General features: G+C 36.9%; 1 protein-coding gene across 1 annotated transcript in view; it reads right to left on the bottom strand.

Moving 5' to 3' along the window:
- MTDH (metadherin) overlaps window positions 1–16276 on the bottom strand; it is a 171685-nt gene that overhangs the window by 16952 nt on the left and 138457 nt on the right. Inside the window, exons 2-6 of the mRNA XM_005423487.2 lie at window positions 10448–10552; window positions 6166–6247; window positions 5573–5752; window positions 4095–4163; window positions 1378–1629 (exon numbers count right to left, since the gene is read on the bottom strand). Coding sequence (XP_005423544.1) covers window positions 1378–1629; window positions 4095–4163; window positions 5573–5752; window positions 6166–6247; window positions 10448–10552 — 688 coding nt within the window. The remainder of the gene's footprint in view (window positions 1–1377; window positions 1630–4094; window positions 4164–5572; window positions 5753–6165; window positions 6248–10447; window positions 10553–16276) is intronic.

Raw genomic sequence — 16276 nt, 5'->3', positions numbered from 1 at the left:
TAGAATACAGAGCAGAACACATCTAGCCAGAACATGAAGAAAGCCCTTCACTTCTACTTGGCAATGGTAAAGCTTCCAAGGGTATATCAGATCTAGCCTCAGGAACTTCATTTCAAAATATGCCAGAGAAATAAAAGAAGGTCTAGACTTCTGCAGATTATGGCTGGGGTAGGGCTGTGTTTTGGATTTGTGCTGAAAACAGGGTTGGTAATACAGGGATGTTGCTGAGCAGTGCTCACACAGAGTCAAGGCATTTTCCACTTCTCGTATTGCTGGCAGCAAGGCAGCCAGAGCTTGTCTTCCCAACAAGAAGCTGGAAGGGACACAGCCCGGACAAGTGACCCCAACTGGCCAAAGGAATATTCCCTACCATGTGGCACCATGCTCAGTATAGAAATGGGAGAAGAGGGAGGAAAGGAAGGACATTAGGAGTTATGGTGTTTGTCTTCACAAATCACCGTTACATGTGATGAAGTGCTGCTCTCCTGGAGACGGCTGAACACCCACCAGCCCATGGGAAGTAGAGAATTATTTTCTTGCTTTGTTTGCATGAACAGGTTTTGCTTTTCCTATTAAACTGTCCTTACGTCAACCCTGGAGTTTTCTCCTCCCGATGTCTCCCCTGCTGGTGAGACAGTGAGTGAGCAACTGGATGGGGCTTGCCAGCTGGCTGGGGTTAAGACTCCACAAGTCTGAAGTAACACTGCTGACTACAAAGCAACACCGCTTTCCAGAAGAGATGAGGATACTGAGACTGAACAGTGGGAAGGGCCATGTTACATCATTTACTAATAACTTGATGACTGTTACCCAGAGAGAAATCAAGAAATCTCTTCTCCATTATTACTATGGACAGCACAAGAAAAAAAAGCAGAAAACTGTACTGAGCACTAAAAAACCCATTTTCTAATGAGAAAAACAGTGTAACACTAAGTGTCACAACAGTTAAACAATGTTTATGCCTGGGGCCTCAAAGAACACCTGCCAAAATCAGACACAATTGATTTCATCATGTTGGATCAACAGAATAGACTTACAACCTGGGTTTTAAGACATTATTTAAAAGAAATTATCCTTCAAAATGGCTTAGTAATCATCTCCAGAACTTTATGAAAGTGATATACAACATTGCATTCCTTCACAGAAATAATTTTATGTCAGATAAACTCAAAAAATCCCAGTTTAACTGTACACAGAAACATAGACCTGATGTCTAAGCCATCAGCACTTGCAGTAAAGAGAAATTGTTCTGTTAACATTTCACTAGACCACATCAAGATATTTTTAATATATAAACATAAAAATATTTCAGAGACTACTAAAAAATACATTTATGTAAAATTGCTTACATGAAGCAAGTTCCTGGAAATAGCTTACCAATAGGAGTGAACAAAGAACGCTCTTTCCAGGGCCTGCCTACCAGGCTTACTCCCCAGTCCTTTCCATTTCCATTAGCATCTCCAGTGTCTTGGCCCCACGCCAATGTCTCAGTCTTCCTCTTCCCAGCTGCAGTTGAAGGAACAGATGTCCATTTCTCCTCCCCTACACCAATCTGTGAGGAGATTTTTACAGGCTTCTCATTCCAGCTTCCTCCATTTACTGTATGACTTTCACTCAATCCTGGAGAAACTTAAATAAAACAGTAACAAAAGGATTATTTAAAATAACAACTGGATGAAGAATTAAAATATCACTTATATGGACATTCACTTAATAAAAAACCCCCGAATGAACAGCAGCTTTGCTACATCAATGTGATACAGACAGGGCTGCTGCTCTGTCTCAGCTGATTTTCCAGTTCAGATGATATGCACCATCTGTCTACTAACTTGAAGAGGGAGGGAAAAACAGCACCAACTGCACTCTTTCCTCTTCCCTTTCTTTACAGGGCTTGAACCCAGTGATGGTGAACTGGTGTCTCTAGATTAGAAGAAGGGTGGGGAGGGTACTTTCAACACTGTCGGCTAATTTCTCTTAGACAGTATGGGGACGACTTGTGGAAAAACCCACACACTAAATGGAGAGTATTTTCTGTTTCACAACTGTGTGCAGTTCTTCAAGCAGGATGTAGACAAAATTACCAAGTATTAGCAAATACTTCCTAAACACCACACGGGATTTACAAAGAGCATAGATATCATACTGACCATAGAGTCCCTCAGAGTGAGAGATAAAAATCATAGTAACACTCAATTTGTAAGTAACATATTTTATGTTTCACTAAGGTAAAAGACCACAACACAGCAAGAATCTCTGCTACACATTACCCTCATGAGAAATTACTAGCCGCTGTAAATTTGATGTATTCTTTGAGAAGTCAGCAGTAAACTGAGACAAAGATCATAATAGAAGTTTTTTAAATTTATGTCCCTATTAAATATAAGGGCTAGTGCATCCAGCCTCCCTTACTATATATCACAAACCTTTCTCTTTTTATATATGCAGTGGAAAAACCAGAAAAACTGTTCTTCCTCAAGCAATTAAGAAATATTTGCATATTACAAGTGTAGCACTTAAACAGTAAGCCAAACCCTTATGCACAAGTCAGTATCATATGCCAACAAAAAATACAGACCAAACATTTTATCTGTCAAATGAACTTGTAACTCAGGCAGCATCAACATGCCCAATTCAAGCTGGCCTCACTGACACAGAATGAATTAGGTGAGATATGCCTAGATTTTCTCAGCCAAATCAATTCCAAACACAGACATCTGTAAGGTCACCATTGCTGTACAAAAAACACTGCCCTTTGTCTACAGCACTAGCATTGCTCCTGTCAGTCAATGTCCTCCTAGCATAATATGAAGTCTTAGGGAAAGGCAACAAAAGAATACTGAAGAGTCAGAAACCAAACTGCAGTTGCTATAAAAACCTTTTTGCAACTTTGCAAAAAGGCAGCTGAGGTCCTGAAGAAGGAGCTTGATTATTCTCTGTTTTACTCCTTTTTTTCCTCTTTATTATACTTCTCTCTTGTCAAAAACTTCAACTTCTAAATGATCAGCCAGTTCTCACTGAATCACAGAAAACTGATGATTGAAAAGGATCTCTCAAAGTCACCTCGTCCCAACTTTTGTTCAATGCACAGCTAACTTCAAAATTATACTACATTACTGAAGTTCTGGAAACCATAAAGGCTGATTGTCCAGAGATGCTTTGAACTATCTCATGAAAAGCTTTTTCCTCATGACCTTCCTCTTACTGAAACTTGGTTATTTTCTCCTGTCCTCCCATTAGGCATCTCTGAAGAACACAGCACCTTCCTTCTCAGACGTGGTATAGGAAGTTTGTGTGTGAATAAAAGCTCTCAAAAACAAGCAGAAAGGGATTCACTTTCTGGATCTGTGTGCTTTTATTAATTCATTTTTTGATTTGCTTATTTATACTAGTTGTTTTTGATTAAAGCAACACAGCTAATGTTAGCTACATGTAAGTAACAACCATCTTGATTTCATTATGTCAAACCAATTCACTTCAAGTATTATTATAGCAGTATCTGTTATTAGAAAACCGTTAAGATTTACTAGTCAAATATTTTAAGTTTTGTGTATGACATATGTCAAGTATATTCTTTTTATAAACATGTATTTATAAGTAAGAACTTTCAAAACTTATGTATTTATGCATCTCAAAGGAGAATGTAAAGAACTGAGTAACTTGTATATTCAACCTGAAACAAGTGTAAACAATAATCAGGACTTGTGAGCTCTCTGCAATTATCTATACCAGGGTTTCTTTGACAAAACAATTCATTAACACAAATAAGTGAGTAAGTCTGAAAAGCTAGCATAAAGAATTTTCCAGCAGAGCTTAAAAATAAATGTTACTGTTCTGTACATAAAGATTTTTATAATAGGTAATCTACCTGAAAATTCAAAATACTGAATTGTATTTCTATATGTAACAGAGACTGTTTTCAACTTCTTAAGAAATAACGGGAACTTAGAAGTCTAATATTTGCATAGCCAAAAGAGCCAGATGTACAGTAAAGTTCCAGGTCAGTAACTCAAAATCCTGCACAGACAGTTGCTGTTTTCACTTCTGTAAAATACTCCTGTAGTTACTTAGGATGACCAATAATAAAACCTTTTTACCTTGTGGAATTGATGACTCCCCCTTTGCAGGTTTAGAATTGTTTATCTGAGCATTCAAAAGTGAATCACCTGATTAAGAGAAACAAAGCTAGATTACGCTTTTTTAAAAAACAACACCTGTAAAAATCTTCTAACAATCCATTACTAATATTTTAAGAAAATAATATATTAGTACCTTACAGTAAATTAAGACACTTCCAGAAAACTTAAGGATAAAATTAAAACGCTCTATTTTTTATTATTTGTGTTTATGCTGCAGACAGAATGCTTTCAAAGTGACTTGGGACCCATATACCAAATAACTGCAGATTTCAAAGAACTTAAACTACTTTCCCGATGAACAAAGAGCATAAATCTAAAACACAGGTTGTTATTTACAAGCAAAGAGTGGCTCTAAGTATTTCAGACCTGTAACTATTTCTAACATCTACCTCACCAAAAAAACACAAGATACAGCTAAATTCGTTTTGGATTAGGCTTGTACAAGGTGATACACAAGATACAAAAAAAGCATGATACATAAAGGATTCTCACTGGAGAGGTTACAGTAGTTATGGTTAGCAACAATGAATAAAGACAGTTGGAACTATCATTTCTTGAAACTCTGGGTAAACTGGGGGAAAAAAAAGACAACAGGAAATAACTGATCTAGTCCTCAGGGCAACAATGATGCACTGAGTCAAGGTGCAAATGAGTGTCAATGAAACAGGAGGGTGAGGCATACCAATTTCAACGAATTGTTTCAAGGTACCATACAGTTGTTCAGCTCAGTCTTTTTGTCGCTTTGCTAGAACATCAATTTTCCTTTAATTAAAGCTATTTCTCAGTTTTACACAAATAGGAATTCCTGCGCCCACACATGCTTTAATCCAGCCCATGCAATCTTTTGTTTCTGTAACAGCAGCAGTGGTATCTATTGAATCCTCAGTTACAGTAACTGACTAGTAAACCTCAGCCATATGTGCCTTACCATTATGAACAGCTTTAGTACAGGATGCTACTAAATCTATGTTGGAAAAAATACCTACGTGTTAAGCAGTGAATGATATTTTAAGAGAACTTCAGAGGCATAACCTTCCCACAAGGAAGCACTCAAAAAGTTAAGGAGTTGGTGCTGCCTGCAGCAGCGCTGAGGATGCCTTTGAAGTTTCTGAAAACAAAGGGCAGAGTCACAAAACACAAGTGAAGGAACAGGGACAGGCCTACGCAGCTGTGCAGCAACCAACAGTGCACCAGTGTGGATGGAGGCCAGTGCCTTAGCCACTTGCTCTAAAACACTCTTGGGTTTCCCCAAAAATATGGCTAGAAAAGGGGGAGATTTGCACAATGAGAAAGTACTTTTACACAGTTTGAAATAATTTCCTCAAGAGTTTCACCTCTAAATATACCTAACATACATCCAAAACAGAGTCACTATTTAAGCATTCAAGTAAAGTTGTCTTTCTAGGACACATTCACAGACCTATCAAGCATCATACCTTTATTTTTTCTGAGACCAACTGGAAGTGATGGTGTAGGCATCAGCTGTTCAATGGATACAGTAACCGTGTTTTCTATGCCCTGGAGATTTGATTCTCCTGAGCCACCGTCGGTCAGCACCTTGTCTCGTTTACGCTGTTGACGCTTCTCTCTGTTACTGATTTTTGTTTCCCAGGCTCCTAAAACATCACCCAAATGAAAACATCACTAAGCCACAGAGGAAGAAAAGATTTTTAGCTTGTATCATATCAAACAGAAGTCTGAGGGCATTTTAACCAGTCAGCTTCAACCTTAGATTGTAAACACAAATGATCAAAGGTAAGTTTTTCTGTGATAATACTTTGCTTCACAGAGCAAAACATGAATAGCATTAACACCTTACTATCCATAATTTCTCAGTTTTTATAAGATTACTTTAAAAAATCAGTTGAAGTTACTAAATACTGTTGTTTCAAAGATCATATTTCCATATATAATACACGACTATGGAGTTATGAGTTTCTTGTGTTTCTTCATGAACCAAACATGAGTAAATCTTAAACAGCATTTAAGCCATAATGTTTGCACTTTGTGTTATGTTTGTGTTCAGTACCTTCATCAACTTCCTTTCCATCCAGACGAGATGTATCCTGAACTGTTTTGGAATCTCCCTTTGATTTCTTTTTTTTCTTTGACTAGAATAAAAATAAAACATTTTCTTAATGATTACTTACTGATTACTTGGCATAATGATTCAGAACTCCCTCTCCCCCCTAAAATGCAGGAATGAATTTAAAACAGATTCTCCTGAACAACCCTCTGTGAAAGACTTATGCAGCAAAGAATTGGCAGGTGAGGGGAACATTACTTATGCTGCAGAGTACAAAGCCAGGTAGACGCAGCTATGCTGGCAGCATCACAGTCAGAGAGGAGTAATGAGCTGTTTAGCAGGCAGATGCCACTCTGTCAAATTTTGTTATGTGCAGAAGTATAAACTTACACATGGAGAAATAAATAATGCCAGCAACTCATTTAAAAAAAAAAGGTAAAAAAAGTCCAGCTTGGAAATTACTTCAAAACACAAGCTGTGATTGGAGTCTGTACATTCCAAACTCTTTTTTTCCTCATGGTTTCATCAGTTATGGCTTCTTGGATGTAAGAGCTAAGCTAAACAAATAGGAACAGACATGACTGCCTCTGCAAATAGTTTTGGTGCAACAGGTAGCAATATAGAATGCTGAAAAGATAGTATTGAGAAAAAAAACCCCAAGATAATGGGAGAAAATATATTGCAGAAAGTCTTGGAGCAAATTGACTTGACTACCTTCTTAGAAAGAAAACACAGTACTGAAAAGCTTTTCAACCTAGTGAAGAAAGGTATAAGAACTACCAGATAAGCATGAATGAGAAACAACAAGACTTTAAAAAGAAATATGGTTATCCACTCAAATGTTATAAGGGGAACTATTCACTTATTCACTGTCTCTGAAATATTTCAAGAATGCTGGACATCTTTCTGGAATACATCTGCCAGAGTCAGACTAGTAATTGCCAGCTGTATACCTGAGTTCCCACAATTTGGTTTTCTAGTCTTAAATGTCCATGAAGTGTCTAACAATCTCTCTAGAATTGGCAACACCTAAATTATTACTACATCTGCTGCAGATATTCTATGGGCCCCCACAATGGCATGCAGTTCATATGCCTTAGAGTCACCACACCCCCAGAGTAATTTGTAGCTTCAATACAGGGGCTGAGAGCAGCATAGCTTGTTAGTCCAGCAGAGATGATAAAAAACTCACTGCTTATATGCAATGCTCCATCACCACACCTATAACATCTAGGGAACTGATTTGAACAGTTAGCTCATGGCTTAATGTACATGAGGACCCAAACTACACATGCACTCAGGCTGAATTTTCATTTGCTCAGCAGACTACCTTTGCTCACATACCAGTTAACTTCTGAAAAGCCTCCAAAAGAGAAGGGCTGGTTTCAAAAGCAACCTGAGAAGAATTGGTTCTAAAAATATGAACAAGTCAAATTATTTGCTAGGGCATCTTCTAATGAAAGAATGAAAAAGGCAAGTGAGAATTAGCATTAAAATTAGTTATAAATTGCCTCTTCAAGCTCGAACAGAGAAAGATTACAAACAGACTAAGTTTGTACCTTTGTCTCCCATTCGCAGCTACACTGAGACTGGAACTTGAGACCCCTAAAGTTTCTATCCACAAAGCCATAACTACCCAACTGTCCTTTGGTACTAAGAGAACATCTGAAATTACTTCAGAAGGTTCCCAGACAACAGTTCAAGATGACTACTCTTCCAAATTTTAACTTCAGTTTCCTAAAATAACTAGCTCCTATGGCAGTATTGCCATCAAATTTTATACTTTTCAGGAAAACATTGAAGTTTAACAGCTGAAAAAGAAGTTTGTGATTAACAAACACTGTTTTTAAAAAGATGAAGAATGCAAATCTTGAAAACATGTTTACTTTCCTAAACTGTGTTACCCTGTTCTGAAAAACCAGAACCATCATTTTTATCCAATCAACCCATCACCTGCTAAACTTTGCACTGTACCAGTTGCTATCTCAGTACCAAACTGATGGAAAGAAACAGCAAGAGATGCTAAAGCCAGAGCAAGCCAGCCAGTCATTCTGCAGAAATCTATGCATTCAGAGTGTCACCTTCTGCAACACACAAAGATGCCAGTGTTGGCTCTGCCAACAGCCAAAGAGCACATGAGGAATACTGCAGGCCTGCCAAATTTTTTTAAGTCTTTAGGATGCATTGTGCCCCATGCAAGAACAATAGAAAAATAAACCTTTCTTCTTGATCCCTAGCTGAGTAATCATTTCTAGTATTTAAGACAAAGCAGTTATGTGCTTGCAAACAGAATGGATGCTGACATTTTAACTTTCCACGATCTCATCCACAGAGTAATTTCTTAGGGAACAGTCCCTTACAGTAAACACTAAAAAAACCCTGTACTGTGGCAAGTCACTAATTGCAGAATAATAAAGCCTGTGAACAGCCAGAGTCCAGACATTACCCAAAGCTTCCCCTCCCACAAAGCAGAAAAATACACATGAAATTCACAACCCTGAAGCAGCCAAGAAATACAGAAACACAAAGGATGTGTGATTTTCACTGAACACATATACTGAAGCACAAAAGAATAACCATGCCCTTCAGACCATAGGTTATATGCATTCATGTATGTACATATGCACACACAACTTCAATCACAGCCATTGTCTTATACCATCCATCCCAAAGATAGTACACAAAGACACTTACACAGGATCCCCTACAACCTCAGCAGGTTTCTAATGTTATAGATGCCCTGAGAACCCTTACCAAATAATCAGAAGCGTGTAGTTCAAAGGAAGTTCTTAAGCAGGCTTTTAATTGAAGGGTAACAATTTATTCCTGACCCAATCATTTTCTGCCCAGGATCCCTCAAAGTGATATGAAACCACAATTTGAATAATAATCCACATTCATGTAGTGGTACTCATTTCCTAGAGCTGCAGTTTCAGCTTCACATTTTAAAATTCAGGTCACTATGTTTGCAATTTTAACATGAAGTTGAGTTTAGGATCTAAACACCTACTCTGCTTGAAAACCTGCGAACAGAGTTGCTCATTCAGGTTCAAATTGTGGTATGTTCTTGGTAAAAAAAAAAACAAACAGCAAAGTCAATCTGATGTGCAAAACATGGAGAAGAGGAAGAGAGCCACACAGTATGGAACTTTAAGACAAACCTATTTCACAGAAAAGTCACTCAATTTGCAAATTGCAAAAACATTTAAAGTCCTACAGCAAACTAAAAGGATACAGTCTTTTAGCCAAAATACTAACCACAAAAGAAGTTATTGGAGGGTAAGCAAGTGTATTTATTAAAGCTTGGATTGGAAGGGACCTTAAAGGTCATAGGCAGGGACACCTTTCACTAGACCAGGTTGCTCAAAGCCCCATCCAGCCTGGCCTTGAACACTTCCAGGGATGGAGCATCCACAACCTCCCTGGGCAACTTGTTCCAGTGTATCACCCTCATAGCAAAATGTTTCTCACTGTTTATACACAACCTTTTATTTTTCCTCAGTATAGTTACAACAAAAGCATTTTATTGAAGAAAATAAGTCAGAAAACAATGACAGTGGGAAAACTTCATGCACAGTGTTAGCAAAAGAACCAAGCAAAAAAAATTATCAAAGGCCCAAGCATATCCATGTTGCCTATAAATAAGAACATATATAATAAAAAAAGAAGATTAGTCCTCACAGTTCAAAAAATAACACTGCCAGTAGCAAGATTACCTTGTAGATTAGATATTGCAGATGGATGTTTGAAAATATATTTTTAATGTAGCTGTTTAATTTGCATAACAAAAAGCCCACACCAGACTTCAAAGCTCACATTTATCATCAAAAATCAAGAACTCTAATCAGTAATGGATACATCTGGCAAAAGAAACAAGCAGGCACATGGTCTAAATCCTTTAAATACTAGTCCCCCAACTGGTAGACCATTTACAAGGCATTTAACAATACTATCATTATGCTGCATCTCCATGAAGCCATCAAGATGAAACAAACTTTATTTCTGTAGGCTTAATGCTGTCACATGATGAACAGAGATATCAGTGTTTAGAGGGGGGCTAGGAGTGCAGTTTCCTTGACAAACATTCTGTGATAAGGCATGTCTCAGAAGTTAAGAAAATACTACTTTAGCTCTTTTCAACTCCAAATTAGATTAGTACTCTTCACAGTAAGAAGCCTGCCTCTTCATTCATATATGTAACAGGATTTCAAACCAAAACCAGTTATTAGATATTGAAATTTAATAAATCAAACTTCAACATTTTTGCTGTGTATCCATAACTAACCTTTTCATTCTTCTTTTCTGTGTCCACAGGCTGCTTTATATTGTCTTTATGAACAGTTTGTATTACTTCATCTTCAGATACATCAAGGAAAGACCTTCCATTAGGCTGTGTAAACAATAAGCATAAATAATAAAAAAATTAGAGAAAGCAGATGAAACAAAGCTCAAATTGCACTATTACTGAAATGCAATTGTTGAAGGAAAAATGCTTGTAAGATTATTGAATAGAGGAGACCAAATTGTGGATTGGTAAATACAGAATTGCAGTAGATCCTTTGAACAACAAACACAGAAATGAAAAATGAAAGAGAACAGTTCTTATAATTTCATCTCGCTCCTATTCAATCCAGGAATTTCATAGCAAAAGGTAAATTTCAGAAATTTACCAGCTTTTAAAATTACCTGTAGCTGTTCTGAAAACTGATCCAGAACAGCTACAGTTGTACATGCCATAAATTATCTAATTAAATTAACACTTAAATTAACCACTTTGTAGCAGTTCAGCAAGAGGACTAATTTTTTACAAGTAATTTCTACATTGACCAAACATCTGCAATTTCTCTCTATGCAAATCCCTCCCAGCTCACTTCCTTCACAAGTTGAACTTCATAGTAGAACAGAAATTAGAAATCAAACATGAAGCATGACTAAGCATGGTAGCCCATTGTTCTCTTCAGACCGACTTGATTACAGGTGTTACCTTAGTCTCCCATTTCCCCCTCACACAATTAAGGAAAGAAAATTAGCATGTATTATTCAACATATAAAATTAAAACTCTGGACAATCATTAAAAGAGTTTTTACATTACTTTTGACAGCAAAAGCATACACCTTAGCCTACATATTCCCCTTACAGAAATGTAGTAATTTAGAAATCATTTACTTCTAACAAAAGGCTGTGACTGAAGTTACTCTGCTTAACTGCAAAAAAAGATGAAAATATTATACCACAGTCAGCCATTAAATTTCACTGCATGGAAAACAATTGTTAAGAACAGTAATTGGAAGAGTCAACACAAATGTCACTGGTTCATGTTCAGAATGACTCAGATAAATGAATGACTGAAAATTAAATAAGCATAAATAGCTACTTCAAAGCTGCTTTAATTCCTGCAATTCTCTCAAAATAAATTTCACGCTCTATTACCTTTACTTATTTTTTTGCTATTAAAAACCCAAAAGCTGTTATAACTGTGCATCACACAAACCTACTTGCTTTCAAGTAAAACAAAAGCCGTATCACAACTTAGTGTGGCCTACTCCTTCAAATATTAGATCTGATCCTCAGTTTAACTGCTAGAGGCATTTAAGTCTTGCCACATTGTATTATGCCTACAAATCACCCCGGCATGATTTCACTAGACTACATAACATAGTATTGCTTACTGTAGTTAGCAAGCATGCCAACTTCTTCAAAGTAACTATAAATAGAAATTGAAAGATCAGGTCACCTAACCCCTCTTCTCCTTCAACAACCAGCTTTAAACTAGACTTCTCATATCTAACATGCAGTGCATTTCCCTCAGCATTCTGAAAACAAAGTGTATTTTACAACTGTGGTCTAGGAACTCTCTCTAAAAGTTCTTCTGAACTATTGGTATATTCCACAGGGATACCAAAGAACTGATATTTAATCTTGAAAATAACTCATTGTCAAAACTCAGTTCTCATGCCTCTCTATTTTCTCCAGGGACTGCTTAGAAGTAAAAGTTAGATAACATATTTGATGCATCTTGTATTGGGTGTGTACCAAAAATTTTAGAGCCAACTAACTTTTAAAATTCTGTACCTTGCTTCTTAGCTATTATATATGTACCTTAACTTGAAAAGTACTTTATTAATCCCTTCCAACTATTCAATAAATAGAAGTTTTATTTTTTAGTTTAAAAGAACTTCAGTTCTTTCTCTGAACTAATAAACTAATTCATATCCATTAAAAACCCTCTGGAAAAATTCATCCACATGACTGTTCAAAATGCTGTCTGATCATCTGATCATGCAAACAACAATCTTTAGAAAAATGTTAGAAAACTTGGACTTTGACACATTTGGGAGAAATACATCCCTTAATTGCAATACCCTCCTTTTCAGTGGAAGCTTTCCACATTCATTTTCTGCCCATAGATGAATCATAGAATTTTAACCAAAATCCATGTGACCATTTTTGGATATACCAAAGAAAGCAACAGAAGCAAGAAACAAGAAAGTTTTTCTACAGTATTCAGAAATGTTTAATTTTAAAAACACAACCACAGCCCAAAGTTTAAAACGTTACGGGTAATATATTAAACATCCACTGGCACAATTAATTAACTCAAAATTGTGCAATTTATTATTTGCCATCTTTTCTACCCTCATCTTAAAGCTGTCAGGCAAGATGCAACAAGGCAGAAGTAATGCTGTCAGTAACAGCATTGATAACTGAATGGTTTTCTTGCGTGAGGACCTTAAAATTCCAATACTTAAATAAACCTTTTTCCACACACATTCATTTGAGGGTGTTAAGATATACTAAATGTAGAAAAGGTTTTGCTTAGACCGTCAAAACAAAAAGTACTCTTTAAACATGGTAGTGCAAAGGATAACTCAGTTTCATGCTTCAAACAGCATTAATGAAATTGCTATCACCTCAATCTTACAATGCTGTATTAGCCAAAGTCCTCAGTTACACATTAGATACCTCTGCTTAGAATATCTTGGCCAATGAAAGAATCTGGTTACCAATGCTTTCTGCAAGTTTCTCTTCAGAAAGAAACGAAGCAATTTTCTCTGAGACCCAAAGAATCCTGCAGCCCTACTTTTGCCATCTGACCACTAACATATACACAAACCAACACCTGAGTATCAGCTGAAAGTATAAAGTCTTTACACAATACAATAAAGTCTTTACACAGTACAAATAAGCAATAAACAGCCATAGCCCAGAAAGTTCTTCCAAGCAGACCAAATATGAAACTTCCTCAAATGAATGCAAATACTTTTGCTAGAGTGTGGAGCATTTATTCTCCAGGTGCATGACAAACAATAGGAAGCACAAAGTCAATTTGGTATTTTCCACATCTACAAATGGATGGTGTGAATGGCTTCCTGAAGTGGTAGCAGAGCACAGAAGATGGCTACTCTCAAGTTTCTGTGGTGTTTGGCAGATTGCACAGAAACCATGTAAGAACAGCTTCACTTTTTTTCTGCTGAAGTAGGAGAGGCACAGTAATTATTCAGAAGGGGAAAGAATCAAAATTAACTTTCAAGTTTTATGGACAGAAAAAAAAATTTCTTAACGAGGCCAAAGACCTTTGCCTCTTCCAGGAGTTAAAATAAATACGAAAAAAGAAAAAAGCAGCTCCAGGTTTACTGCACAGAATCTGATGTAAAGACACCATGATACCTTGCTCCAAGCAGCCTGAAAGCCAGAACTGGCTCTGTAAACTTTAATCTTAATGAATGCTAAACAGTTTCAGCTCCATTTTTTTTTCACAGTCCGTTCACAGCAAGTAAATAAAGAAAATCTCATAGGTACTACTGTATTCAGTCAACACAGTGTCATTCAAAGAAACATGTTTTATTAAGAACATGTAGGGTAAGTTGTACCCTACTTATACAGGTACTGAATAAAGCCACATGCAAGGAAAAAAACAATTAATACTCTTCCTCAGAAAAGCTACAGTGAGGAACACCTCTGATCCTGACTGATGAGTGTTACACATCACCTGCCATACAGTGATCTCAGGAATTGTGTCATAAAGTAACCCTACAGCTTTTAATTAGACATCTGTAGTAAGTTCTTAAAGCCACAGACCAGTTGCTCTAAGCTTTCTGAACCGCCTGCAATGGAAATCTAGACCCTGGCATAGCAAGCCTGTAGTAAATCTACTGGTAATAGGCTTACTCTTTTCCCCGCCCAGCCCTCAGTATTAGCATCACAGCACAGAGCCACACGATGGAAATCACCAGGCAGCAATCTGTAAGAATTTTTGTTCCATCTTTAGGTTTCCAATGTTATTTTGAGAACTTTTCACATTTAAGTCAGAAAACACTGGGACACACTAATATTGGTCTCTCTAAACTTATCTTGGAAAATAAGCACAAGACAGGCCTATTAAACTTTGTCACTGGTGTAAACTTCTTTGCACTACAGTTAATGATTCAGTTTGTGCATTTCCTTTTGGAAGAAGGTAGGATTTTTTCCATCTCACCATGGAAATAATGAATACAAAGTAATACTAAAATAACTTTAAAATTTTAATGATACAGAATGACAACTTAAAAACTACTTTGCTCTTTTGATTACAAAAAGATTTGCTCCTACATTGCCTTAACTTTATTCTATGCCTACGTAAACCAAGCTCAATGGAGTACAATTATTTACATTCAAAAAAAGTCAGACATTTTTTATATAAAATTACTAAAGTTTGTTTTTATGAATCTGTATACTACAAAGCATTGTCAAGTCAAGAGAGATATCTACCTATTCACTCAGTCTTCTGTGGAGGCATTTTTTAATGTCTTCAGCAATGACTTGCAAGAGTTTGTTATTTGTTTTCATACTGGAGTTTCAACAAAATAAATTAAGCAAACTTGATTTAATTTCTAGGGTTAGTCTTTATTGTCAAGAAAGCATAACATATTTATTTGACCCTGAAGTATCTGCTTCTCAAGATGGGAAAAAAATTACATCTTTAGCATGCCTTCTCAAAATGGAGAACCTAGCTACACTGGAAAGATTCTGAATCATGTTTCCTCTTCTTGGCGCTCAGCATTCAGTCTCTTGCAACTTCCAGAAACAACTTCAGTAGTTCAGTGTTCAAAGACAGGTTGGTGACATATGCAGACCTTTTTTTTTTCCTGTTTAAGATGTTCTAGCCTTACACTCACATTAAAAAGTTTCCCAAACCTCTGAAATCTTAATGCTGCCACAGACTCAAGCGAAGATACAAACCCACTGTCTCTCCTTTCTCTCATCATTAGGGAAACAATTCAGATTTTATAGAGCAAGATATAATTATACGACACAGTTGTAATAGGCAGGGGACATCTGCTACACTTTCATTCCTATAATCTATTTGGACATAAATAGGATTACAAACATCCTAACAATATAAAAGCTATAGAAGCAATCCCTTCAAGCCCCAAAACTGTGACAACTGTAAGCTTTAAAAGGACAGTTGACAATTTCTGCATTCTACTAATTTTCTCCTACGTGGATGCATACTGTCAAAGATGGAAGGTTCCCACACTACATATTAAGGATTTAAAAAATATAAATTACAGGAATGATCTCTTTTTAAGGGGCTGCTAAGACACAGATTTCCTTATTAAAGGAGATGATCCTTACTGTAATAACTAAATCAGACACATTCCTACTGAGGCATGCTCACAGCAACATTGACACTAACGTGTTCCATTGAAAATACAAAGCAAAAACCTTACTCAAGTTTGAATCATCACAGCATTCATAAGGCTTGGAATGCTGCTTCCAACAGTCTTTACCTGCCTAGGCTACAACTCCTGGCTTGAAATTCTAAGCCACGCTAAGGACCCCACTACTGGTTGCTAACCCTATTATTCAGTGAATAATAATAGTAATAGCAGCTTTCATATGATTTTTGTTTACAATAAAATTCTTCCAAAAAGCCAGCCTTTTCCTCATCACCCAGGGCTATTAACGCGCAGTTTACTCGCGGCAGCGCTGCTCCTCCAGGTTTTCAAAGTAACAAAGTAACCCAGACGACCTGAGACGGCTCCAGAGCAGTCAGCACCCCCACACCCTTCTCTTCACAGGCAAATATCGCAAGGCGTCTAGGGGAAACCTCTACGGCACCCAGATGCTTCC

This window comes from Geospiza fortis, unplaced genomic scaffold, assembly GCF_000277835.1.
Source record: "Geospiza fortis unplaced genomic scaffold, GeoFor_1.0 scaffold200, whole genome shotgun sequence".
NCBI classification, from domain to species: domain Eukaryota; kingdom Metazoa; phylum Chordata; class Aves; order Passeriformes; family Thraupidae; genus Geospiza; species Geospiza fortis.
The sequence above is the reverse complement of the archived record's forward strand: the minus strand, read 5'-3'. Positions and strand labels throughout refer to the sequence as shown.